The 27,615-nt window shown below is 39.3% G+C and overlaps 1 protein-coding gene across 4 annotated transcripts in view; it reads left to right on the forward strand.

Moving 5' to 3' along the window:
- Positions 1-27,615, forward strand: part of loco (locomotion defects) — a 174,022-nt gene that overhangs the window by 127,851 nt on the left and 18,556 nt on the right. For 3 of the 4 annotated variants that reach the window (XM_068366224.1, XM_068366225.1, XM_068366227.1), the window contains exons 3-9: positions 7,032-7,187; positions 11,670-11,822; positions 14,812-15,033; positions 17,843-18,016; positions 20,648-20,884; positions 21,728-21,925; positions 23,896-24,093. In XM_068366224.1, the coding sequence (XP_068222325.1) occupies positions 7,032-7,187; positions 11,670-11,822; positions 14,812-15,033; positions 17,843-18,016; positions 20,648-20,884; positions 21,728-21,925; positions 23,896-24,093 (1,338 nt within the window). The remainder of the gene's footprint in view (positions 1-7,031; positions 7,188-11,669; positions 11,823-14,811; positions 15,034-17,842; positions 18,017-20,647; positions 20,885-21,727; positions 21,926-23,895; positions 24,094-27,615) is intronic. The other variant, XM_068366226.1, reaches the window with a different exon arrangement.

The following is a 27,615-nucleotide window of genomic DNA, read 5'->3' on the forward strand; positions in this document are numbered from 1 at the left end:
GCCATTCATCTAGCACTAATGCACTTCCAGGTTGAAGTCCTGGGCAAGTTAGTTCAGGTCAACGCAGACAACACCACAGCGTTGGCCTACATCAGGAAACAGGGAGGCACTCGTTCCGATTCCCTTTACGAGGCAGCGAAAGATCTCCTACTGTGGGCGAAAGCGAGGAATATAACCCTGATAACACGCTTCATAGAGGGGGAGAAGAACGTCAGGGCGGATCTTCTCAGCAGAGGAAGACAAGTTCTCACAACAGAGTGGACCCTACATCACGAGGTGTGCACCAGCCTTTGGATGCTGTGGGGAGAACCCTCAGTAGACCTCTTCGCAACCCAGAAGACAAAGAGGTTACCAATTTATTGCTCTCCAGTCCCAGGCCAGGAAGCAGTGGCAGTGGACGCCTTTCTCGTGGAGTGGGAAGGACTAGACGTGTGCGCTTTTCCACCGTTCAAGATCCTGGACAGAGTCTTGAAAAAGTTCAGGGAGTCTTACAACGCCCGCATGACCCTGATAGCTCTGTTTTGGCCCATGAGACCTTGGATTGCAGAAGTGATGGAGTGGCTGGTAGATACCCCCGGGGCGTTACCATGTCGGAACGATATACTCAGACAGCCACACATCGAGAGGTACCATCAAAATCTCGTCGCTCTCAATCTAACTGCCTTTCAACTATCGAAAAAGGTACCATCAAAATCTCCTCGCTCTCAATCTAACTGCCTTTCGACTATCGAAAAAGGTACCATCAAAATCTCCTCGCTCTCAATCTAACTGCCTTTCGACTATCGAAAAAGGTACCATCAAAATCTCCTCGCTCTCAATCTAACTGCCTTTCGACTATCAAAAAAGGTACCATCAAAATCTCCTCGCTCTCAATCTAACTGCCTTTCGACTATTGAAAACCTGGCAAGAGTGAAGGGCTTTTCGAGGGAAGCTGCAAGAGCTATCACGAGAGCTAGGAGGACGTCCACAATTAAGGTATACCAATCTAAGTGGGACGTGTTCAGAGGATGGTGCAGGATTAGCAACTTTTCCTCTTCCAGTACCTCTCTAACCCAAATAGCAGATTTTCTGTTGCATTTGCGAACGAAAGAAAAGTTGGCTGTATCGACCATCAAGGGATACCGCAGCATGCTAGCCTCCGTCTTCCGTCACAGACATATTGACGTGTCAGGAAACCAGGATCTCTCGGACCACATTAGATCCTTTGAGACCGCTAAGAGAAAGGACAACCCAACCCCCTCTTGGAACCTGGATGTAGTCCTGGCGTTTTTGACTTCGAGCAGGTTTGAACCTCGACAAGGCTTCTTGGAAGGATCTTACTAAAAAGACCCTATTCCTGCTTGCGTTGGCTACAGCCAAGAGAGTAGGAGAGTTGCAAGCCATCAGCAAGAAGGTGGGCTTCAATGGAGACAATGCAATTTGCTCCCTTCATCTAGGTTTTCTCGCCAAGAACGAGAATCCTTCACGACCTTGGCCCAGATCCTTTACCATTCCTGGGTTATCTCACTCAGTAGGACGGGAAAAGGAGAGAGACCTTTGTCCAGTGAGAGCTCTAAAATTTTATCTTCAGGCGACCAAAAACCTTAGAGGACAAGCAGATAACCTTTGGTGCTCGGTTAGAAAGCCTTCTTTACCTTTATCAAAGAATGTTCTGGTATATTTTATTAAGGATTTGTAAAGGGAAGCTCTCCAGAACTGTGAGGAGAAAAGCTTTCCAATCCTTAAGGTGGCGACTTCTATGGCGCATAGACACAATAAGTCGATGAAGTCAATTTTGGAGGCGACATTCTGCCGAAGTAAGTCAATCTTCGCAGATTGCTACCTTAAAGAAGTACAGACCTAATAGGAAGATTGTTGTTCCCTGGGTCCGCATGTTGCCTTCGGCGTCATAGTTGGAGAAGGTACTACTGCCTCTACCCTATAACCTTTTATTATATACCCTTGCCTTTTTTCTTGAACTTGGTATCACAGGTTGTCTGTGAAGGTTGTTGCAGCATTCCACAGTCGAAAGTTAGTTTTTATGGTGTGTGTTTTTAGTTTATTTTTGAGTCGGGTGGTCAGAATCATTGTCCATGGCTATGCCAGGATAGCAAGGGTGGCGGTCTAGCCATGTTAAGGTCAAGGACCGTGTGGCAGCCCCACAGAGACTTTTACAGCCCCCTGGGTGGATCGCTGAGTCTTTCAAGGAATGCAGGCAAATGAGGCGGGATAACTATGAAGCCAGCTTCCTTATCAGGTAAGAACCAGATTGTTGGTACAGCTAATTTTGTAGCTATTAATTATACTAATTCCCGACGGGGTTGAGGTTTTCTAACCCGCCACCAATGGTGTCAGTCAGCTATATATAACTACCAGGGAAGTTACATATTTAAAAATGGTATTTTTATTTTGAAATAGATTTTTAAATATACTTACCTGGTAGTTACATATATAAAAGGTCCCTCCGGCTCACCTGTTGGTGATTGCCGCGAAATTTGAATTTCTGCCGTGCCGCGACGAATCGCCGGGATTAAGCTATATATATGTAACTACCAGGTAAGTCTATTTAAAAATTTATTTTAAAATAAAAATACCATTTCTTATATAAACTATAAAAGAAAAGTCTTATGTCAGCGTGTTCGACATAAAAACGTGAGCTGCAAGTTAGAACTTTTGAAATTCCAACTTGCTATAGGGCAGTACAATAAGATTTGATTGTCTACTTGTTAGTGAACTGGTGTTTTTGCATTTGTGGAAGACACGACAGTTGAAAATATTGATGTAATAACTGAGAATAGACACGAGTTAGTTTCCATATTGTATGAGTATTGGCTCGTATTGATCTTTAAAAACTTATACTGGTATTGTTACCTTTGCCAACGAAGTTGGAAGGAGGTTATGTTTTCGCCCCTGTTTGTGTATTTGTTTGTTTATATGTGAACAGCTTCCTGGTACAGTAGGACAAAGCATATGACAAGGTTGTTGTGATGCCAAATTATATAATCAATCTAATGTATTTTTACCTGTTTACAACACGTTTTAGTTCGGCGCTCTCGTGGGCATTCTGCCAGCGTACTCGCGTCTCGTACTCCCACAATTTAGTTACTCTCAATCTGTCGGTTAAGGAATTCCATAAACAATCGCACGTTTTGCTTTTCCTTATTTTTCTAGACGTTAGGACCGACATGGGTTTGAAGTTGATCTTACATCGCTTGTCAAGAGATATAAAATCTTCGTTTTAATATCAGTCGGCACTTTTTAACAAGAGCTTCGAATAAACAAACTAAATGTTCATTGGTTAACCCTTTTACCCCCAGGCTCTTTGGAAATTTCCAACCCTTAACCCCCAAGGGGTTATTTTTTCCCCAGCACATTTTGCAGTATATTTTTTTTTAATTGCTCTAACAGCCTTAATTTTCATCAGAGAGAGGTCAGGTTGGTCTCATTCTCTTGGAAAATGCCTGAATTTTTTCAAAAAAATATCAAAAAAATTTATAGCATTTTTTTGCAAGGACGTACCGGTACGTCCATGGGGGTAAAGGGATGAGTTTTGTGAAACGTACCAGTACGTCCTTTGGGGGTAAAAGGGTTAATCTAAGATGTAAACACGTATTTATTCCAATGGTTAATACTTTATTGACAATCTTTGCAAAGACATCTCAGCTCGCATGTGTTCCTCTTCTTTTTTCAACTTTGCAAAGCCTTATCTCTGCTCCCATATTTTCATCTTCTTCTTTTTTCAACTACTGTAGTTATTAGTAACAGTGAAACATCTAGGTTAGAAAGTCTCGGCATACGAAAAACTCGTTTTTACAAAACGTCATACTAACTTTTCTCCGGGATACGAAACGATTCTTATTATTGTCATTTTTATTAAAAGTAAGACCTGCAGGAGGTGCTATACTGTTGCTCTGTAGAGGGTTTACCGTTAAGAGGGTACGTACCGAAATTCACCTAAATTTTTTAACACCATAAGGTTAAATTTTGAGCACATTTTGCTATATATTTTTTTTAAATTGCTCTAACAGCCTTAATTTTTGTCGTAGAGAGGTCAGGTTGGTCTCATTCTTTTGAAAAATGCCTGAAGTTTCTCATAAGGTTATCAAGAACATGTAAATAACAGTGTTTTGCAAGAACGTACCGGTACGTCCTTTGGGGGCGAAAGGGTTAAAAGTAAGACATGCATTATATACAGGAGGTGCGCCATACTGTTGCACAGTAGAAGGTTTGCTGTAAGGTGGATACGAACTAAAATTCACCTAAATTTTTTTAGATCATGTTACATATAAAACGCGACATAAGAAAAAATGTTACGAAAGCTACTCCAGAATTAATTAATTTTGTATCCCGAGGTGTTACTATTGACAAATGGCTTTATTAAACCTGATTTATGTTGCTGAAAACGTCTACATTGCCTCAAAATTCTTGCAGATTCTAATGTCATAGTGTGTAAGCTATTGGTTGAAATAAGACACTCTAAATGCACTGTGTTTTAATGGGATGGAGTGTGCTGTTAAGAGAGAAGTAGATGTCAAAATGAAGGAGTTATAATGGAAAGACTTTAAAGGACGAAGGTTCTGGAGGAATAGAGTACAGAAAGCATTTTTATGAACCTCCTTTCTAAAAGAGCAGTCAGTTGCTGACTCTACAAATGATGGAAAACCTCCCAATTATATCGGAAGTGACGGAGGTCCCTCCCCCGGACCATCAGACGGAAGCGGGAACTGCCGACGCGGAGGCCGAGACAAAGAAGGCGGGCGAGGCTGACCAAAACGGCGGGGGAGACCTCCCGCCGGAAATCAGGTCGGAGTCGCCCCTCCATTACGCCGACTGCGAGGACACGACCACCGGCCAGTGCAGGATGTGCCGGAGGCACAGCCGCCACTCGCCGAGCGAGCTCGAGGACTCCTCTCGATACGACTCGGCCTCCCTGAGCAGCAGCTGTCTCGGAGGCGACGATCTCTCCATAACGATGGAGGAGGACCTCGTCGTCTCCTGCAGCGCGGACGGGGAGGGCTCTCGCCACGGCCCGTCGTGCGCATCGCCGGGGTCCTCCCCCGGAAATTCCCTCTCGCTGGATCACTTCGTCACGATGCGGCGAGACCAGACGTCCAATCTCCTGAGGCCCGAGCAGTCTTCTCTGCCGAGGTCCGAGGGTCACCACAAACGCCTCAGCATTGGCCTGACGGCTTCTCTGGACCCCGGGAAGCCGCCCGCGGCGTCCGTGACATCCAGCCGCTCCATGGAGACGCTCTGTGCGGTAAAGTATTAAAGGGAGAAGTTGAAATAGACTCAATTTTCTCTCCAGTCGATTTTATTATTTTTCGGGTAAATGAATTAATTCGGAATCATGCGTTTTTTATTTGTATTTTATTGGAAATAACTTTTATAACTTAGATTATTTTACTACATTACCGCTGAGTTATAGTTATTTTTGTCACTGTTGTGCCCTAACTATTGTGTGCAAAGTGAATGAATTGGTTGTGTGCTGTTAACACGAATTGTCCAGTAATTGAATTCGTCGATTATACATCCTCTCCATTTTCGTTTCTGCACGTTTGACCGTCCATCTCCTCTCCTCTCAGCTCCTTCGTCTTTTTTTTTCAGCTTCCTAATCCCTGCAATCCCTGATCAATGGAAACAGGTTGCATGCAATGGACTGTCGTAAGTATAATAGGTTAACTGTACTAGCTACGCTTATGCTTAATGCTGTAATATAGCTTTTTATCTTTTGTACTAAGTCATTTATGGTTCCCAATCTATAACTGTCACTATAGATTTGTTTCTACCATAACTACATATCTTTAATGGTTTGCTGATGCAGTAATACCCTGTGATGTTAATTGAGGAGCCTTTGTAGGGTGACGGCCAGATCCCGTAGAAAACGGGAATATTCTGAACTGTGGCCGTCGTTCTAAAAACTATTTTGGCGGGAGAAGCTAACTTAAAAAACCCACCTAACCTATGCTAAAAGCCGTATCCTTACCCAGGGGGCTGCCCCCCCCCCCCCTTACACAACATATTTAAGATCCGTAGACCATTTCCAAACGTTTTTATTCTATACAAGATAACAGTCGGAGCGATAATAAGCAAATTAGGACGCTTGGCCGTAGCGCTACAAACTACCCTTAATTGATTTTGACGTAGGTCGGATTATCAACTCGCAAAGTGACGTGTGTTTCCTTTTCATGTACTGAACGTGAGTATGTATGTATATCCACTATCATTTTATGAAAACCAGAATAGTTCTTGATCATTATTTCACTACGTAGAAGTAGACGTAAGGTCGGGGAAGACAGTGTGACGGGGAATTTCTATTTTTGTTTTAATGGCAATGCTACCCCCAAAAGCTCAAAACTCATAGAACTGGTATTTAACTTAGATGGGGAGACCCATCCGCCATCTGCACAAAGAAATGAGATATGAACGAAAACACCGAAGAGAAAAATATGCAAATGTTGATAAAAATGTGCTATAAAGGAGTGACGTCACTGGCGTGGGTGGTAGTAGTGTTGATCGGCACCTCGCTGTGACGGGGATTTTGAAGAGGAGATATCTAAATGGTGCGAGACCTCTGGTTGTGAATTATCACGCCCCAGTATTATATCGACACCTTATATAGGTGAGCGAGCTGGGTTCAACCTGGCATTCCTATGCAATTTTTCTCTGGTAATATATAGCAGTTATATACCTTAGAAATGGTGTTAAAGGAGCATTTCACTGGGCGGCACAGGTCTCTCGCCCAGAAATAGATTTTTCCTTCGTCAAAATCCCTTTTATACATAAGGATGAACGACACGAACTCGGAACAGACGTCGAAACGGGTATTACTGCACAGTGCGTGATTTCTTTATTCCCGTAGTCCTGACTATCCTTCCCTAACATTTGTCTCACTTACATTTCCCTGATGTGTCGCTAAGTTGTGGACGTTGCAGATCTACACGAAGTGAATGTGTGATCGTAATCTTTAGTTTGTTTGTTTACGAGATGTAAGTACGAGAGAATGAAACAGTCCGTCAAGGCAGCCTCTTAACGTCCTGTCATCTTTTCAGGTGGAGGGAAGCAGCGAGAAGAAGTGGGCCCGGAGTAACTCCCTGCGCAGGCCGTTTCACAGGGCCAGGGAGAACAGTAACGTGCATGGCCACCATCACCACCACCACCACCGCCACCAGGATCCGGCTGCCCATTCCGATACGGAGATTGGAAAGGTGAGGACGGAGGTTTGTGGAGAAAAGGGTTAGATAAAATTATTGTTATCGTCATGCTTCTCCTACTAGGGTTGTAACTTTACCCCCAGGCTATTTGGAAATTTCCAACCCTTAACCCCCAGGGGTTATTTTTTTCAAGCACATTTTGCAGTATATTTTTTTTTTTTAACCCTTTTACCCCCAAAGGACGTACTGGTACGTTTCACAAAACTCATCCCTTTACCCCCATGGACGTACCGGTACGTCCTCGCAAAAAAATGCTATAAAAATTTTTTTTTCATATTTTTGAAACATTTTTGAGAAAATTCAGGCATTTTCCAAGAGAATGAGACTAACCTGACCTCTCAATTAAAAAAATTAAGGCTGTTAGAGCAATTTAAAAAAAAATATATTGCAAAATGTGCTGGGAAAAAAATAACCCCTTGGGGGTTAAGGGTTGGAAATTTCCAAAGAGCCAGGGGGTAAAAGGGTTAAATTGATCTAACAGCCTTAATTTTTGACATAGAGAGGTCAGGTTGGTCTCATTCTCTTGGAAAATGTCTGAAGTTTCTCAGAAAATTATCAAAAATATGCAAAAAAAAAAAGTTTAAATAGCAGTTTTTTGCAAGAACGTAGCGGTACGTCCATGGGGGTAAAGGGATGAGTTTTGCGAAACGTACCAGTACGTCCTTTGGGGGTAAAAGGGTTAAAACCAAAACAAGTTAGAATATAAAACAAGTCCTTAGAGGAAGAATAAATGCAACAATTTCAGTCATATTTATTTTCTCAACACAGTTTTAAAGACAGAAGAGATTCAATGTTTTGATCAGAAATTATTTGACATTTTATCTGATTTAGAAATTTTCTGTGTAAATATTTTATTAGATTAAATCTAAGTTTTTATTCATCATAGGTTTTTTATCCAATTGATTTTTTTTATCAATCAGATTTAGTATTATGAATTATCTTTCCCGAATCTATTTAGGCAAGTTCTGTTGGAGTTGAGTTTTATGATAATATTAAAGGGACAAGATTTACTATCTTTACACACCCCCAAAGACAATTTAATATTTTAATTCAGAGTGGGGGACCTGTTTCTGTTTCTCTCTCTCTCTCTCTCTCTCTCTCTCTCTCTCTCTCTCTCTCTCTCTCTCTCTCTCTCTCTCTCTCTCAGTATCGGAAACCATTGTTTTTGTGATGCCGGGAAAATTTCAACTGGTCACTCAGCTCTCTCATTAGTTGATTCTATACCTTCGATTTCCCTCTCTCTCTCTCTCTCTCTCTCTCTCTCTCTCTCTCTCTCTCTCTCTCTCTCTCTCTCTCTCTCTCTCATCCACCTTGCCACTAGCCAGCCTCCCTGGTCCCATCGCGGTTCCGTATGCCCCAAATTCCAGATATTAATCAAACAATTTTTCCTATTGAAAAATAGTCCATTTCATTAAATAATTATATATTGTTAACATAGATACAATTATGCATATATTAATTAAAGTAAACCCTTCTCGCTTGAAGCGTATATTCATCCACACTTACGTTACTTATTTATGGTAATTGCAAAGTAATTTTTGATAATTTTTTGAGAAAATTCAGGCATTTTCCAAGAGAATGAGACCAACCTGACCTCTCTATGACAAAACTTAAGGCTGTTAGAGCAATTTAAAAAAAAAATATACTGCAAAATGTGCTGGGAAAAAATAACCCCCTGGGGGTTAAGGGTTGGAAATTTCCAAATAGCCTGGGGGTAAAAGGGTTAATAGACCATCTTGCGCTATCACTTTACTTCATGTTTGAGTTTTTGCGACGTTCTTGCTCGCAAGTCGCTGTATAAAACCTCGATGATTGTTTAATAGAATCTAGTTGCACTCACCTTACCTCTCGGTTATCACTTAGCTGCTCGCTCGCTCGCAGCTCTTCTGCCCAAAAGTTAAAAAAAGATTTATTTCCAGACTCTCAAACAAGGTTAAGATGGCTTTAAGAATATTGAATAAAGAAATAAGAGGGAAATTAGTCTCCAAAGCTTTGAAGCAATTGAGAAATGAGCGGTGTTTTGTTTTTACCGCGCGGCAGAAAAATACGGAATGAAATGTCGTCCTGCTCGTTCATACTAGGCAGTCGTATTATAGATTAAGTGTGGCTGGTTCCTGGTACTTCTCCCCTGGTCGCCTAGGTAGATGCTGGTACTCCATGAACAAATAGCGATCATGAAGCGATCAAAAAATGCTATTTGATTTTCCAATTCGGCTTCCGCAGTATTTAGAGTCTAGCCGTGAGGAGTTAGGACTCCCTTGTGATTAGCAGGCCAGGGCACCAGCCACCCGTTGAGATATCACCACTAAAGAGTTACTGGGTCCTTTTACTGGCCAGATAGTACTACATTAGGTCCCCCTCTTTGGTTACGGCTCATTTTTCCTTTGCCTATACATACACCGAATAGTCTATAGGCCTATTTTTTAAATGTTCTACCCAAATTTAAACCATTGTTCTTTATTCTTGGGTAATGCCATCACCTCTGTACTATGGTCTTCCACTCTCTTGGGGTTCTCTTACTTAAGTGTACACTTGGTCACACGATTCTATCTTATTTCTCTTCCTATTTTTTTAGGTTTTTAAAGTTTATAGAGGAAACATTTATATGTTACTCTTCTTAAAATATTTTACTTTAATTGTTTATTATTTCTCTTGTAGTTTATTTATTTCCTTGTTTCCTTTCCTCACTTGGATATTATTCCCTGTTGGAGCCCTTGGGCTTATATCATCCTGCTTTTCCAACGAGGGTTGTAGCTTAGCTAATAATAATAATACCTTTGTAGTCAGAGTAATCAATTTTCAAAGAAGGCGATAGATGCTTATACTGTTAAGGTTTAAGCAAATATTGCTTTTATTTTGTGTTTTTAAATATTGTTAAATAAGGTTGAACAGTTTTGAGAGTTCTTAACCCTTTTACCCCCAATGGACGTACCGGTACGTTTCACAAAACTCACCCTTTTACCCCCATGAACGTATCAGTACGTCCTTTCAAAAAAATGCTATAAAAATTTTTTTTTTTCATATTTTTGATATTTTTTTGAGAAAATTCAGGCATTTTCCAAGAGAATGAGACCAACCTGACCTCTCTATGACAAAAATTAAGGCTGTTAGAGCAATTTAAAAAATATGTACTGCAAAATGTGCTGGGGAAAAAATAACCCCTTGGGGATTAAGGGTTGGAAATTTCCAAAGAGCTTGGGGGTAAAAGGGTTAATTAAGTTTGTTCCAACACGGAGTACTTAGCTCGAACTACTTTCTTTGGAGTATCTGGGATCTCCTTCCAACCGACCAGAGTTTTGTGTAGTTTACCCTAGTCCCATTTTCTATGAGGGGTAACCTCAGGTGGAGTGATACACGCCCTGAGGATAACCCAAATACTCCAACAAGGAAAAATAACCCTGTGAGGAAAGAAAATAAACAAAGTACAGTAGTATATAGGAGAAGTAATGAATAATTATTATAAAATATTTTATGATCAGTAACGTTAAGATAGATCTAATATATATACTGTAGTAGTAGTATTATTATTACTAGCTAAGCTACAACCCGAATACTCCAACAAGGAAAAATAACCCAGTGAGGAAAGAAAATAAACAAAGTACAATGTATAGGAGAAGTAATGAATAATTGTTATAAAATATTTTATGATCAGTAACGTTAAGATAGATCTATTATATGTAGACTATGAAGAGAGACTCATGTCAACCTGTTCAGCGTAAAAACATTTGAACGTTGGAAGTTTAAAGGTTTAAAGGTCGCTCATGAATGGCAGAGGCAAGGGACCGTGACATTCCCCTAGCTAGAAGGATAATGCCCTAGAGACTGACCATATATAAATACGATCAGTTCCTAAGCCCCTACTTCACCCAAGCTAGGACCAGGGAGGGCCAGACCGTGGCTGCTGATGACTTAGCAGGTAGACCTATAGGCTCCCTCAAACCCACCATCTTTAGCTCCAAAGGATGGTGTGGCTGCAGGCACTACAAAAGACTTGCAAGCTCGAGCAGGCATTGATTAGGAAGAACATTCCAAAATTGGTCACAGTTGGAATAGAAATTATAGAATAGTGTATTATTATTATTATTGTTGTTATTATTATTATTATTATTATTATTATTACTAGCCAAGCTACAACCCTAGTTGGAAAAGCAAGATGCTATAATCCCATGGGCTCCAACAGGGAAAAATAGCCCAGTGAGGAAAGGAAATAAGGAAATAAATAAATGATAAGAATAAATTAACTATATCATTCTAAAAACAGTAACAGCATCAAAACAGATATGTCCTAAATAAACTATTAACAACGTCAAAAACTGATACGTCATATATAAACTATAAAAAGACTCGTGTCAGCCTGGTCAACATAAAAACATTTGTTCCAATTTTGAACTTTTGAAGTTCTACTGTTTATTCTAAAACTGTTTTTTTTATATCTCTTATCTACTGTATTTTACTCACAGTTTATCGATATTTCAGATCTCGGCGCCCAACAGCCTGCTGGACGGGGAGTGTGGATCGAGGGGCGGAAGCGTCACCTCCGAGAGAGCCATCGATGTCGGGAGAGTCTCCGCGTGGGCGGCCTCCTTCGAGAAACTCCTCGAGGATCCGGCCGGCCTCCACACCTTTGCCGTAAGGATTACTCCACTGTTTTTGCCGTCAGCTATGAGCTCGTGTCAAATGTTAGAGCGTGCGTAAATGTTAGAGGGTGCGTCAAATGTTAGAGGGTGCGTCAAATGTTAGAGCGTGTGTCAAATGCTAGAGCGTGTGTCAAATGTTAGAGCGTGTGTCGAATGTTAGAGCGTGTGTCGAATGTTAGAGCGTGCGTCGAATGTTAGAGCGTGCGTCAAATGTTAGAGCTCGTGTCAAATGTTAGAGCGTGCGTCGAATGTTAGAGCGTGTGCCAAATGTTAGAACGTGTGTCAAATGTTAGAGCGTGTGTCAAATGTTAGAGCGTGTGTCAAATGTTAGAGCGTGCGTCGAATGCTAGAGCGTGTGTCAAATGTTAGAACGTGTGTCAAATGTTAGAGCGTGCGTCAAATGTTAGAGCGCGTGTCAAATGTTAGAGCGTGCGTCGAATGTTAGAGCGTGTGCCAAATGTTAGAACGTGTGTCAAATGTTAGAGCGTGTGTCAAATGTTAGAGCGTGTGTCAAATGTTAGAGCGTGCGTCGAATGTTAGAGCGTGTGCCAAATGTTAGAACGTGTGTCAAATGTTAGAGCGTGTGTCAAATGTTAGAGCGTGTGTCAAATGTTAGAGCGTGCGTCGAATGCTAGAGCGTGTGTCAAATGTTAGAGCGTGCGTCAAATGTTAGAGCGTGCGTCAAATGTTAGAGCGTGCGTCAAATGTTAGAGCGTGCGTCAAATGTTAGAGCGTGCGTCAAATGTTAGAGCGTGTGTCAAATGTTAGAGCGTGCGTCAAATGTTAGAGCGTGCGTCAAATGTTAGAGCGTGCGTCAAATGTCAGAGCTCGTGTCAAATGTTAGAGCGTGCGTCAAATGTTAGAGCGTGCGTCAAATGCTAGAGCGTGCGTCAAATGTTAGAGCGTGCGTCAAATGTTAGAGCGTGTGTCAAATGTTAGAGCGTGTGTCAAATGTTAGACTCGCCCTTAGTTGTTATTTTGAAGAGACATATGTTCCTTATACAAATTAAGATAACCATATACTCTACTGTACTCACATTGATAAGCTTTCATGTGAAGTACAGTTTTGTATAGTACAACACTTAATTAATGTTACATAACTTATAGACCAAAGTAAGGTCGAATAAAAATACAGTACGTGACTTGAATTTTATTTTCGTCGCTTCCGTCGATCCGTCTCATGCTCATTCATACTAGGCGTTAGGAATATAGATTAGTATATTTCTGTAGTATTAAAATTAGATTATCGTACTTAATATTCTTATTACAGTATAGTATTTTGTTGTTTATTTTTGAAAAAGATTCAACAGTTTCTTTATATCCTACTTTTCATCCATTTCTATTTCCTTTCTTATATTGTGTTGTCTATCCTCACAACGCTTAGTTCTTAGCAGATGCTGAATGCTTTCATGGACCCCAGGGCTGGGGTGTATAGTCCAAGTTTATGAAAATAATCCAATTGCTGATGCTCGAACATCATTCGGCACTTATGCTCCTTCTTATTTTTTTGCTTGACCCCTCTTTGCTCAGAAACTATTAAAGATAGAGATTAATATTTTTCATCATCGCATAGCTGGGTAAATTTCCTTTCCGTTGATATATAATTTTACGTATTTTGTAAGGTTTTCTGTACTTAGATCATAAAAGAGAGAGGACAAATTGGTAATACATTTTATGTCGCCTAGTGAAGTGAAAAAATCAGATTTAAAATACTTCCAATATCGCTCAAAGGTTTAATTATTATTATCATTTTTATTATTATTACCAGGAAATAAACAAACTACAAAAGAAGTGATGAACAATGACAAAATATTTTAAGAATAGTAGTAATACTAAAAAAAATCATATATAAACTATAAAAACTAAAAGAAAACCAGAGGAGAAATAAGATAAAATAGTGTGCCGGAGTGTACCCTCAAGCAAGAGAACACTACCCAAAGACAGTGGAAGACCATTATACAGAGGCTATGGCACCATCCAAGACTATAGAAAAAGGAATGTTAAATAATACGAAGTACATGTAGTTCGTTGACAGGCAGAAACTTTCTTATTGATAGTCAAATCGATTAACTCTATGGGGAAGGATATTGTTTAAGATATAAAGCTCTTTTTACGATTTACACCGAATAGGACTTAGTGTTACCTAACTAGCTGTGAAACCATTTGGAAACCAAACACCAGGTTGAGACTCAATGTTAGGGTAAGCTAGGGTATGGCAGTCTAGGGGGAAGGGGAGTCCCCCCTCTCATAGGTAAATAGGTAAGGATATATCTTATAGGTTAGGTTAAGTGAGGAACCTTATCGTAGGTGACAGTCTTGTGTCTGGGATTTTTTAGTCATAAGCTTCAAAATTTCACACCCAATTGAATACAAGGGCTTCTACGTTTATATTTTTCTGTGATTTCTTACAAACTCTATCAATTAAAGTAGCCAATGCACACCTTAATATAATGAAATCTATGATAATTAGCATTTAATAAAAATGGTGAAATCAATATATTTTAAAAAATCTCACGAAAAGTTTTAACTAAACCGACATATTCGTCTTATATTTAAGCAAACAGAATCGAGCATTTTCAAAGGTTGTAAAATGTGAAAAGTGAAAATTACTTTTTATAAAACAATGCGGGGCAAGATTTACCGAGATTCCCGTGTGGAAAAATGCTTATCGAAATATTGTTTTCAACAGACCACAGTCTTTTTGATTTAACTAGTCAATCGTTCTGTTTCTAAAGGTAAATTTAAAGCTAGTCGTACAACTTGAAAAAGCGAATCCATATCGAGCAATCATAGAGAAACGTAAATTTGCTCCCAAGTGACATTTTAAACCCACCAGAATCAATGAATAAATGTGTATAATGTCTCGTTATTTTGCAGAAATTGTATACAGTAACATATAATCCTCATGTTCAGAGGTAATGTGATTGTACAGTGGCCAACATATCTCTGTCTCTCTCTCTCACAATTCCCTACTTCTGCAGGAGTTCCTGAAGAAGGAGTACAGCCACGAAAACATCTACTTCTGGACGGCCTGCGAGCGGTATAAACGGCTCTCCAGCCCGGAGGAGTTGCAGGCCATGGCGAAGGTCATCTTCGAGCGGCACCTGTGCATCGGCGCGTCGGAGCCCGTCAACGTGGATTCGCAGGCGCGCCAGGATGCGCAGGATAGCTTGCACAACCCCAACGAGTTCTTATTCTCCCAGGTGAGGGCCCCCGGGCGTATGGCAGCCATAGGTGTATTCTGCAGTCATCTGGAAAGTGTGCTTTTCGCAGCCGCGTCTGTGAAATTACTTTAGCATTTAGGGCTACTTAGACAAATACAAACTCGTGAGATGAGTTAATGGGGTGATTGAAACGGTATAGACAAGCGATGATTGAGATGGTTTGGACAAGGGATGGGGGAGGATTGAAATAGTTTTGGACAAAGGATAATTGATGATTGAGAGAATTTTGACAAGGGATAATTTAGATACTGCAGTTTTGGGACAAAGGATAAGTGATGATTGAGAGAATTTTGGACAAGGGATAATCAAGATGATTTGTACAAGGAATTAGAAATTATTGCGATGGTCTTGGACAATAGATGATCGAGATAGATTTGGACAAGGGATAAACGGGATAGTTTGTACAAGGAATGCCAGATTATGGGCACTGAAAAATTATAGGTTTCATAATACATAACTCCCCAAATCACAGGATGAACAACAGCTAATGCAGTTTTAAAAATGAGACGGCTACATTTAAAAAAAAATTATATATGACTTTTTGGTATATAATGCCTACACTTTAGCAGCTATTCCTTTGATTAAAGTAATTTTATGTACTGTTATTATTATTATTGTTATTATTAATAAAAGCTAAAATATAACCCTAGTTGGAAAAGCAAGATGCTATAAGCCCAAGGGCGTCAACAGGGAAATATATCCCAGTGAGGAAATTAAATGAGGAAATAAACTACAAGAGAAATTATAAACAATCAAAATAGAATATTTTAAGAACAGTAAAAATATTAAATTAGATCTTTCATATATAAACTATAGAAACTAAAAAAAACAATAGGAAGAGAAATTAGATAGAACATTGTGCCCAAGTGTACCTTCAAGCAAGAGATCTCTAACCCAAGACAGTGGAAGACCATGGTACAGAGGCTATGGCACTACCCAACACTAGAGAACAGTGGCTTGATTTTGGAGTGTCCTCCTAGAAGCACTGCTTACCATATTTATAGTTTTTGTACTTTTATAGGTAGTAGGTCGGCCGGGGCACCAACCACCTGTTGAGATACTACCACTAGAGAGTTATTGGGTCCTTGACTGGCCAGACAGTACTACAATGGATCCTTCTCTCTGGTTACGGTTCATTTTTCAGTTGCCTTCACATACACCGAAAAGTCTGACCTATTCTTTACATATTCTCCTCTGTCCTCATACACCTGAAAACACTGAGATTACCAAATATTTTTTTTTCTCTCAAGGGGTTAACTACTGCACTGTAATCGGTCAGTGGCTACTTTCCTCTTGATAAGGGTAGAAGAGACTCTTTAGCTATGGTAAGCAGCTCTTCTAGGAGAAGGACACTCCAAAATCAAACTATGTTCTTTAGTCTTGGGTAGTGCCATAGCCTCTGTACCATGGTCTTCCACTGCCTTGGGTTAGAGTTCTCGTGCTTGAGGGTACACTCGGGCACACTGTTCTCTTTTGTTTCTCCTCCTCTTGTTTTGTTAAAGTTTTTATAGTTTATATAGGAAATTATTTTAATATTGTTTCTGTTCTTAAAACAATTAATATTTTTCCTCGTTTCCTTTCCTCACAGGGCTGTTTTCCCTGTTGGAGCCCCTGGGCTTATAGCATCCTGCTTTTTCAACTAGGGTTGCAGCTTAGCAAATAATAATAATATGGAAGAGATTTATGTGCAAAATGCATCATATAATAATCAAGCTGAGATTTACATAGTTTTACACATGGTCTTGGATGCCTATAAAATTTAGATCTTACACAGCATTAATAAAATTGAATTAGTTCACCAAACATTCAGTTGGTCTCCACAAGGCAGTAGAAGAGTTGGAAGACCCCGGCCTACATGGCTGAGGACTATGAAACGTGAAGTAAGAGATGGTGAATGGAAAAGTATTGAGAGCTCGAGATAGAGACGACTGGCGAAATCTAACCGAGGCCCTTTGCATCGATAGACGTAGGAGATGATGATGAGAAACATATTCATGGAAGACTATTATTTTTATTATTGTTATTATTATTATTACCTCCTTCAACGAAGTTGGAAGAAGGTTATGTTTTTACCCCTGTGTGTGTGTTTGTTTGTTTCTTTGTGAACAGGTTCCTGGACACAATTTTAATCATAGAGTAAGGAAACTAGCAGTGATTAACTGTTGGGTAAAAAGCTGGAAATTATCAAAATCTGGAAGGTCAATGGTCAAGCAAAATGTCCATATCATATAATCAGCCATAAGTTTGAACATCGTTTTCACTGAGACTTCAGACTTGGTTCATATTCGAGTGTATGAAAATCCACGACAATTAATATTAAGGTTAAGGTCAAGCAAAAACTCAAGAAATAAGCTGCCCCTCTAGTTGTTATTGTTATTATTGTTTTTATTATTACTAGCTAAGCTACAACCCTAGTTGGAAAAGCTGAATGCTACAAACCCGTGGCTTCCAGCAGGGAAAATTAGCCCAGTGAGGAAAGGCAATAAGGAAATAAATAAACTACAAGAGAAGTAATGAACAATTAAAATAAAATATTTTAAAAACCGTAACATTATCATGTTGGATTTTTCATATATAAACTATAAAAACTTCAACAAAACGAGAAAGAATAGTGTGCCCGAATGTACCCTCAAAGAAGAGAACTCTAACCAAAGACAGTGAAAGGACCTTCTCAATACCCTAATACAGTGAGCTTTCTTATTCTAATACAAAGGGGAGTTTCCGTAATGATATTCTGAATTCTAAATATATGAATGTAATAAACTCACTCTCTCTTTCTCTCTTTCAGGCTCAGAAGCAGATCTTCAACCTCATGAAGTTTGATAGCTACTCTCGCTTCCTGAAGTCTAACCTCTACCAGGACTGCCTGGCGCGAGACATGAGGGGGCAGACCTTGCCGTACCCCGGGGACGAGACCATGGACCCCGACCTCAAGATCATACAGGATGACTCTCACGTTGCGGTGAGTAGAAGCCCTTCCCGTTCTCTCCCGAGACGGGCTTCTCGAGTTTTGCTTCGATCTGGGGATCGTTGTAGATCTCAAGAAGTCCTTGCTGTAACCATCTCGGAAACAGGCTTCTCTTTAATGAGACTTTAGCTGTTTGAAGGTCGGTCATGAATGGCAGAGGCAAAGAACGGCCACTTATACGTATGATCATCGCCAAAATGCCCTCTCTGTTTAGCCAGGACCAGGGAGGGGCAGGCAAAGGCTACTGATGACTTAGCAGGTAGACCTATAGGCTGCTCCAACCCCTCCCCCCTTAATCATCTCTGAATCCATCAGAAACTGGCTTTTATTTAATGAAACTTGCTGTTTGAAGGTCGGTCATGAATGGCCGAAGCAAGAGAATGGCCACATATATGTATGATCATCACCATAGTGCCTTCTCTGTCCAGCTAGGACCAGGGAGGAGCAGGCAATGGCTACTGATAGCAGGTAGACCTATAGGCTGCTCCAACCCCCTCCCACCCCCATTCCTTAGCTTACAAAGATGGTCTGCATAGCCGTAGATGTGCCGATATGAAACTAACAATATCGACATATTGCCAGATATTTTCATTAATAGAACTTGGAAAACTAACTGTAATTTATTGTAAATAATAGGTCAGAATGCACCAATTATTCCCTGATTCAGTTTGTCAGATATGAATGTGATATTGTTTTCTCTCGGGATCTTCTATTGACTTACGGAAGCCCATAATGTTTGAAATTACTTTATTATTATTATTACTTATTATTATTATTAATATTTTATCCACCAAATATTTAAAGCAAGTAAAAATATCCACCCTCCGTGTTGGTAACTATTTAGCCACTGTACTTTGTATATTTTTAGAACAAATACTATTTCTCACAAGTATGCCATCTTTACATAATCTTGAACAAAATATAATAGTCTTAAATGATTACTATTTCTTAAGCACACGGAATATCGCTATTACTATTATGAGATTATATACACTGTTGAGACTGGCTTGCTTTAACAATCAGTAAGGGAAAATGAGAAGGAAAACGGGGAACGCCATAGTTGAACGTCAAACAGAAAACTGAAAAGATCTTGCAACACTGCCTGCAGTTAGCCACACAAAGCCCAGTTTAGACAATGCCCTCGTGAGCGTGACATAATGGTACATTTAGCTCTTTTATTTAAGCAAACTTTAGGTTGTTATTTATATATTACTGTATTGAAATTCATTAGTTATTTCATCTCTGTTCCAACTAACAACAATTTTCCCTTTTTAACTTCCAACCTTTTTGAATTCTCAACTTCCAACTACTTTAACTTCTTAACTTCCAATGATTTTAATTTCTTAATTTCCAATTATTTTACCGTTTTAAATTCCAACCATTTTAAATTTTAACTTCCAACCATTTTAACTTTTAACTTCCGACCATTTCAGCTTTTAACGCCCGACCCCAACATCTATCCTCTATAAACATTCAAAAATTCTTAATAAGTCTTCAATTTCCCATCTTATCTTTTCCCATTCCTTAAGTGTCTCTCTCTCTCTCTCTCTCTTTCCAACCACCATCTGCAGCTCAGGGTTCCAGAGACGGGCAAGAAATTTCAGTTCTGGCCGTACATTTGCAAGGTAGACAACTGGGAAATGTTTTTACCCGCCTTGTGAGTTGTGGGTGACTTTGCATGATACTTAATCCCACTTATTTCTCGTGTTTTTGGATCCCGTCCGATTTGATCTGTTCGGGATTTGACGGCGATTTTACCTTAACCCTCTGGAGATTCGATGACGTGCCAAGTATAGCTGTGTAGAGAATTTAATAAGCTTTCCAATGCCATTTTCAGTTTCTTTTTATCTGTATTTTTCTGTTATTTACACTGAGAAACGTCCAAGTAACTTGACGCCTGACGTCATTTCTCTCGGTGAATGAACCTGACCCATTTTTTCACGAACGTTAACACTTTGATTTTCTTTTACTTTCGAATGCTCTTGGGTTATGCATCTAATTTGTGTTTTCTTATTATGATTCTGTGTCTTTTATTTTATATAACCATCCTCTATATATTAATGATTACTTTTGTGTAAGGTTGTTAAAATGAAGACCGGTTTTTTTAAGTGTGAAGAGTGTTATCCGCTTTTAATAATTTTAACAGACTAGCTTAAGTTATGAGGTTTTTTTTAATCTGAGACAATTGGGGGAATATTAACTATCATAAGGCTGCTTTAGTACAATCATGCCATCCGCAGTTCAATGTACACGGTGCAGTACGTCAAACATTAATCCTTTTACCCCCAAGCTATTTGGAACTTTCCAACCACCTCCAGGCGTTTTCTTTTTCAAGCACATTTTGCAATATATATTTTTTAAATTGTTCTAACAGCCTTCATTTTCATCGTAGAGAGGTCAGGTTGGTCTCATTCTTTTGGAAAATGCCTGAAGTTTCTCATAAAGTTATCAAAAATATGCAAAAATAAATGTAAAAAGCAGTTTTTTTGCAAGGACGTACCGGTACGTCTATGGTGGTAAAGGGATGAGTTTTGTGACACGTACCAGTACGTCCATCGGGGGTAAAAGGGTTAATCAGTTTCCGTCGAGATTGAATTTCACTGACGTCCATTTCCAACCCCACAGCTGAAGAAGAGCAAGTCGGACGCTGACGAGAGACGTCGCAAGTCGCTGCTCCCGTGGCACCGCAAGGACCGCAGCAAGAGCAAGGACCGAGGCGAGGCCGAGTACAGACGGCAGAAGAAGATCAACCACCGCAACCAGTCCGACTCGTCGAGCGTCCGCTCGGACATGAGTGGAAGCAGGACGTCGCTCAATTCCTCGTCCGATTTGGCGTTGGGGAGGCGGGCTGTTTCGAAGGAAGTAAGGATTGGATTTAATCATCTTTTGTTCCGTTTGTCCGCTATGAATATGGTGACCATCATTTCCCTTTGATGAAGGAATTATCTAAATGGAAGACAGCCTGTGAATAGTGGTTTTCACACGCCCCTGATGTATACACGACACCCATGAGGTGCTCGCGCGAGGGTAGTAACCTCTGCATTCCATGCTTTTATCTTTCTCTGGTATATTTGGAAGATTTATATTAGAAAAGTGTAAAGAAGGACCCTGTTCACCAGGCGTCACAGGTCTCTCCCCAGAAATAGATTTTTCCTTCGTCAAAATCCCTTAATATTTTTGTCATTGTTATTTGGACAACTAAGAATAATGCTGTAACAACCTTAGAATTGTTTCATTCATATAAGTATATAGAATTCATCTTGTTTTATAGACGATGACTCCTGTCTGCACAGGAATAATATATTTGATAACTAAATTCTTATTGTTAGTAATAACTCGCCTTACATCGTAAATTGGTCCAATAAACTCGACGTATGTTGAGTTTTCTTCCTGTAAAGATACAGTTCTCATATATTCCATATATGTGTTTCAGTCAAATTTTAACTTTTGTTGAAGAAGACGATACAATAGAAAGCAGAGGACCAATGATAGAAATTATTTTATGAGAGAGACATACAGTAATTTGCATTTTTTTAGTCTTAGTAACGTAGTTCGAGTAGGGTTTCGTGTCATTGGTGTTCCTCAATTGGTATACCGTAAGCATTATTAAAGCCGGTTTGCAGTGTCCCTTTGGCCATTAGCTGCACCTACTTATTATTCTTCTGCTTAATCCACATTTGTTATTCTCCCGTCTCCTCCGAAAAGTCTCTGACGAGCGGAGAGCTCGGGAGTCTGAGCGGTAGCGAGGGGTACCACAGATGTCGGGTCATCCTGCCGGACCTGAGCAACTCGGTGGTGGCCATCAGACACGGGGAGACCGTCCAGGAACTGCTGACGAGGCTGCTGGAACGTCGCGGAATCTCCTATTCCACCTTTGAGGTTTACCAGAACAAGACGGATAAGGTGAGTCGGTCGTCGGAATGTAGGACGAGAGACTCGGATTATGAGTACTCTCGAATAATGAATTTATACTCGATGACAGACTTCAGTACATTCTTGGAGCCCTATTCGATACTACACTGTATTCTAGAAGCCTTATTCCAAACCAGTACATTCTTGGAGCCCTATTCGATACTACACTGTATTCTAGAAGCCTTATTCCAAACCAGTACACTCTTGGAGCCCTATTCGATACTACACTGTATTCTAGAAGCCTTATTCCAAACCAGTACATTCTTGGAGCCCTATTCGATACTACACTGTATTCTAGAAGCCTTATTCCAAACATGACCAGACTGTAATGATCTTAATCAGGGAGTTGAATCGATAGAACTTCAAAGGTTCAAAAGTTCAAATGTTTTGATGTTGAACAGAAAGACATAAGTCTCTTATTTATAGTTTATACAGTATATGAAAGATCTAATTTAATGTTGTTACTGTTCTTAAAATATATTATATCAATTGTTCATTACTTCTCTTATAATTTATTTCCTTATTTCCTTTTCTCACTGGGCTGGTTTTCCCTGTTGGAGCCCTTGGCCTTATAGCATCCTGCTTTTCCTAGTAGGGTTGTATCTTAGCTAATAATAGAATTAATAATAAGTAGAACAAATAACTTGTGATAGCCTCAGACCAATATTTTCTTCTATAACTAGTAAAACTGCTTGAGAGAATACTGTATATAGAATTGTATTCATAGTTGTTTGACATCAAGTAAAAGAAACCATTCATAGTTTCAGAACTCCAGTTAGCAAAGATAAGAATTCAATTGATTTTCATACATTTTCCTTATGTTTTTTTCATGCAAGGAAAGTGCTTCATTGTCGTTTTTTCTTCAAGTTCATCTTGCCCCAACAAAATAAGAGTTTTTTTCGAATATTTCCCTTTTTTCTCCCGTTGTATAACCCAAGTATGTTCGAGTATGTTCTGTATTTGGTCTCGTGTATCTCGATTCGAAGATATTTTTTCTATCTAGACTTGTTCTATATTTATTATTGTATAATTGTTGGTCTGTACCCAGAGATATCGCTATATGGAACAAAGCCTTCCACAAATAATCAGAATTGCTAAAAATGAAACCTGCTAATGGTAATGTCTGAGTCTATTGTCGGTACGCAATGTTTCAGATTCATCCGTTTGTGCCGACAAACTTTTTCAGAGAGATTTAGTAGCTCTTAGAGGATTTAATCTCAAGTCTAGGTCCATTTTCTAACTTATAATTGTATACAAGCATATTATTACAACTAGCTAAGCTAAGACCTTAGTTGGAAAAGCAGGATGCTATAAGCTGAAGGCTCCAATAGAGAAAATAGTTCAGTGATGAAAGGAAATAAATAAATAAATAAATTACAAGAGAAGTAATGAACAATTAAAATAAAATATTTCAAGAACAGTAACATAGAAATAAATCAATCATATTGATAAAAATAAGAAAATATCCTTTTTATTTGGGTAAAGAGAATGATAAAGTCAGGAATAAACTTGATGGCTTAACTATGAAGTGATTAACTAGTCTAATACACAGTTAAGGTCTCTATCTTATCCTAATCTTACTATTTGCTGTACGAATATTGTCCTTTCCATTTGTAAAAGGCCGATCACATATCCGTGGATGCCCAGTGCGTTAGTTTAATAGATTATCAAGAAAATAAAGATAAACTAGATGATTTGTGTTGGCAATTGACGTTCGGAAAAATAGGTCGGTAAAGAATGTTGAAGTTGACCTGACCTTAAAATTCAATATTTAACATAGGGCCTTCAAGGAGAGCTAAATTTTCATCCCTTTACCACATAATGTAAATAATATAGTTGTCATTTATATAATTAGGTAGAAGTAGTAAGTAAAATCAATTTTATTTGATAATGTTGGATACAAGTTTCCCATTATTGTAAACACAAACTATGTTCGTTCATCACACAAACGTTCCTTTCAGCTTATCGACAAGAACGACGACAGCGTGGTTCTTGGCGGCATGGAGGTCCGGATAGAGCGGAGAGTCCTCTTCCGGCTAGACTTGCCCAACCGGAAGACCGTGTGTATCAAGGCCAGGTCGAACAAGTTGACGTCCGACGTGCTGAAACCCATCCTGCATAAATATAACTATAAGCTGGATCTTATGTCAATTCACAGGGTGAGTACGAAGGGTAACTGCGTACGTTTGAGAAGTTGGACTCCATTACAGTGTTACGTACGATATGTACGTTTTTGGGAAGTTGACTTACCGTATTTCCCGTGTCATTAGACCCCCAAAATCACCCTGCGTCTTAACACTTAAGAAAAAGTTGTATAGGGTTTGACACACCTCAAACACCAAACTATTGACATACAAGCACTCAAACTCATACATACATACACCAAGGCACTTCCCCTAATTTTGGGGGGCAGCCGACATCAGCAAATGAAACAAAAACAAAAAAGGGGACCTTTACTCTCTACGTTCCTCCCAGCCTAACAAGGGACTCAACTGAGTTCGGCTGGTACTGCTAGGGTGCCACAGCCCACCCTCCCTCCCCCGTTATCCACCACAGATGAAGCTTCATAATGCTGAATCCCCTACTGCTGCTACCTCCGCGGTCATCTAAGGCATCGGAGGAAGCAGCAGGGCCTACCGGAACTGTCACAATCGCTCGCCATTCATTTCTATTTCTAGCACGCTCTCTTGCCTCTCTCGCATCTATCCTCCTATCACCCAGAGCTTCATATGTGATAAAAACAGTTATTTTTATATTGCAGTTCATTTAATAAAGTACAGTGGCAATTTTTGGGGTGAGGAAGGGTAACAGCTGATGACTCGCTGACCCCTTTCTACAAGCAAACATGCCAACTAGAAGCCAAAGCAAAGTCCTTCAAAAGAAGGCAACCGTGTTACCCCATAAGAAAGGGAAAAAGGCACGATAATAAATGATGATATGACGGTCTCGTAGCAGAAGATGCTATATGACATATTAGTTGTTTATGCAGTATATATCTATTTTCTCATAGTATTTTGTACCCTAGCAGTACCAGCTGATCTCGGTTGAGTCCCTTGTTAGGCTGGGAGGAACGTAGAGAGTAGAGGTCCCCTTTTTTGTTTTTGTTTCATTTGTTGATGTCGGCTACCCCCCAAAATTTGGGGGAGTGCCTTGGTATATGTATGTATGTATTTTGTTGATATTTTGTAATAAAGCAATATATTGATAATGACTGTTGCCTGAGTTACGAAATGATACAAACAGACAGTTGCTGAATACGACCTTGAAACGCACTCTCTTAATTGATTGCACTCTTACCAAGTTACCAGAAAAGTAATTAGACCTAGAATCACATAAACAAGAGGAAGAGTATTCCATCTAAAATAATTTCTAGATTTCTTTAATCAGTAATTTATAGGCTGTATGAGGAATTTTGGAAATATTACTAGAATTTAACATCTTTAACAAAATTTTATGAACCTTTAGCAACGCTGCTTTCATGTAAACAACACTTGAAACACCAAACGCTATGACTAAACGTGTAGTTATGGTGGAAACCACGACTGGTTTAGTGGTTTCTTATATGAATATGTAATAAAATTCGGATAATCGGCATATAGCTAGTTAATGTTACCTTAAACATTTCATAATAAAAGTTACTGTGCTAAATAATACAGGTAGTCGCCGACTTACTTCGAGTCGAGTTCGCCGTATGTCGAACTAGAAAAGTGAAGTTTCCGTAGATATTAAAACTTTTCTTAACCCTTTTACCCCCCAGGCTATTTGGAAATTTCCAACCCTTAACCCCCAAGGGGTTATTTTTTTCCCAGCACATTTTGCAGTATTTTTTTTTTTAGATTGTTCTAAAAGCCTTAATTTTTGTCATAGAGAGGTTAGGTTGGTCTCATTCTCTTGGAAAATGCCTGAATTTTCTCAAAAAATTATCAAAAACATGAAAAAAAAAATTTTTATAGCATTTTTTTGCAAGGACGTACCGGTACGTCCATGGGAGTAAAGGGATGGGTTTTGTGAAACGTACCAGTAAGTCCTTTGGGGGTAAAAGGGTTAATGTAATTTTAACTGAAAATAAATACAGAATATTAACAATAAAAGGAAATAATAATTTACCAATATAAATCAGTTTATATGTATACAAGAAAATAGATTATTTTCGAGGAAATATTCATCCTATTTCCGATAAACTTGCGACCTCATCACCCTGAAAAAATGGTCGTAAAGTCGAATAGTCGTATGTCGCATAGGTCGTAAGTCGAGCAATACCTGTAATCACGCTCGAGTCGCCGACTAGGGATTTGTGCTAAAAAGTTTTTAAAACCCTCGTTTATTTTTCTAAAACTGCCTCGCTAATATAAGGGTGCGTCTTATCACTCGTAGCGTCTTATGACGCGGGAAAGACGGTAATTTCTTACATACAAGAAGTTGACTTCATCATGTACGAAAAGTTGTCTTAATAACGTACTCACAAAAAGTTGACTTAATTACTTGCGTTTTAGAGGTTGACTTAGTTACTTAACGTACGTACGAGAAGTGGGCTTAGTTACTTAACGTACGTACGAGAAGTGGGCTTAGTTACTTAACGTACGTACAAGAAGTGGACTTAGTTACTTAACGTACGCACAAGAAGTGGACTTAGTTACTTAACGTACGTACGAGAAGTGGGCTTAGTTACTTAACGTACGTACGAGAAGTGGGCTTAGTTACTTAACGTACGTACAAGAAGTGGACTTAGTTACTTAACGTACGCACAAGAAGTGGACTTAGTTACTTAACGTACGTACGAGAAGTGGGCTTAGTTACTTAACGTACGTACGAGAAGTGGGCTTAGTTACTTAACGTACGTACAAGAAGTGGACTTAGTTACTTAACGTACGCACAAGAAGTGGACTTAGTTACTTAACGTACGCACAAGAAGTGGACTTAGTTACTTAACGTACGCACAAGAAGTGGACTTAGTTACTTAACGTACGCACAAGAAGTGGACTTAGTTACTTAACGTACGCACAAGAAGTGGACTTAGTTACTTAACGTACGCACAAGAAGTGGACTTAGTTACTTAACGTACGCACAAGAAGTGGACTTAGTTACTTAACGTACGCACAAGAAGTGGACTTAGTTACTTAACGTACGCACAAGAAGTGGACTTAGTTACTTAACGTACGCACAAGAAGTGGACTTAGTTACTTAACGTACGTACAAGAAGTGGACTTAATTACTTACGTACAAGAAGTTGACTTAATTACTTACGTAGAAGTTGACCTAATAATTTACGTACAAGAAGTTGACTTAATTTATGCAATAGAAGTTGTCTTGATCACTTGAAAGTTGATTCATTTACTTATATAACAGAAGTTGACTTAATGAATTATGAACAATAAGTTGTCTTATTTATGAACAAAAAGTCAACTTAATTTATGAAAGAGAAGTTATCTTGACTTGTATACAAGAAGTCGATTTAATTAGTTACATGAAGGTCACTTAATCTTGCTAGTTGCATTCGACTCTGCGTCAGTGTTATTTCCTTTTCTTTCAACAACACTGTCGGGCTCCAATTGTAGCCTCACTTTTATTATTAATAACCCTTTGCGTGCCAGTCCCCAGCTAAAAATGTATGCCATTCTAGCCCCAGGCCTTTTCGAGGGAAGTTTCACATAGTCCTCTTAAAACAAAAATGGTAAAAGATA

This window comes from Palaemon carinicauda, chromosome 43 (assembly GCF_036898095.1).
Source record: "Palaemon carinicauda isolate YSFRI2023 chromosome 43, ASM3689809v2, whole genome shotgun sequence".
Lineage (NCBI taxonomy): Eukaryota > Metazoa > Arthropoda > Malacostraca > Decapoda > Palaemonidae > Palaemon > Palaemon carinicauda.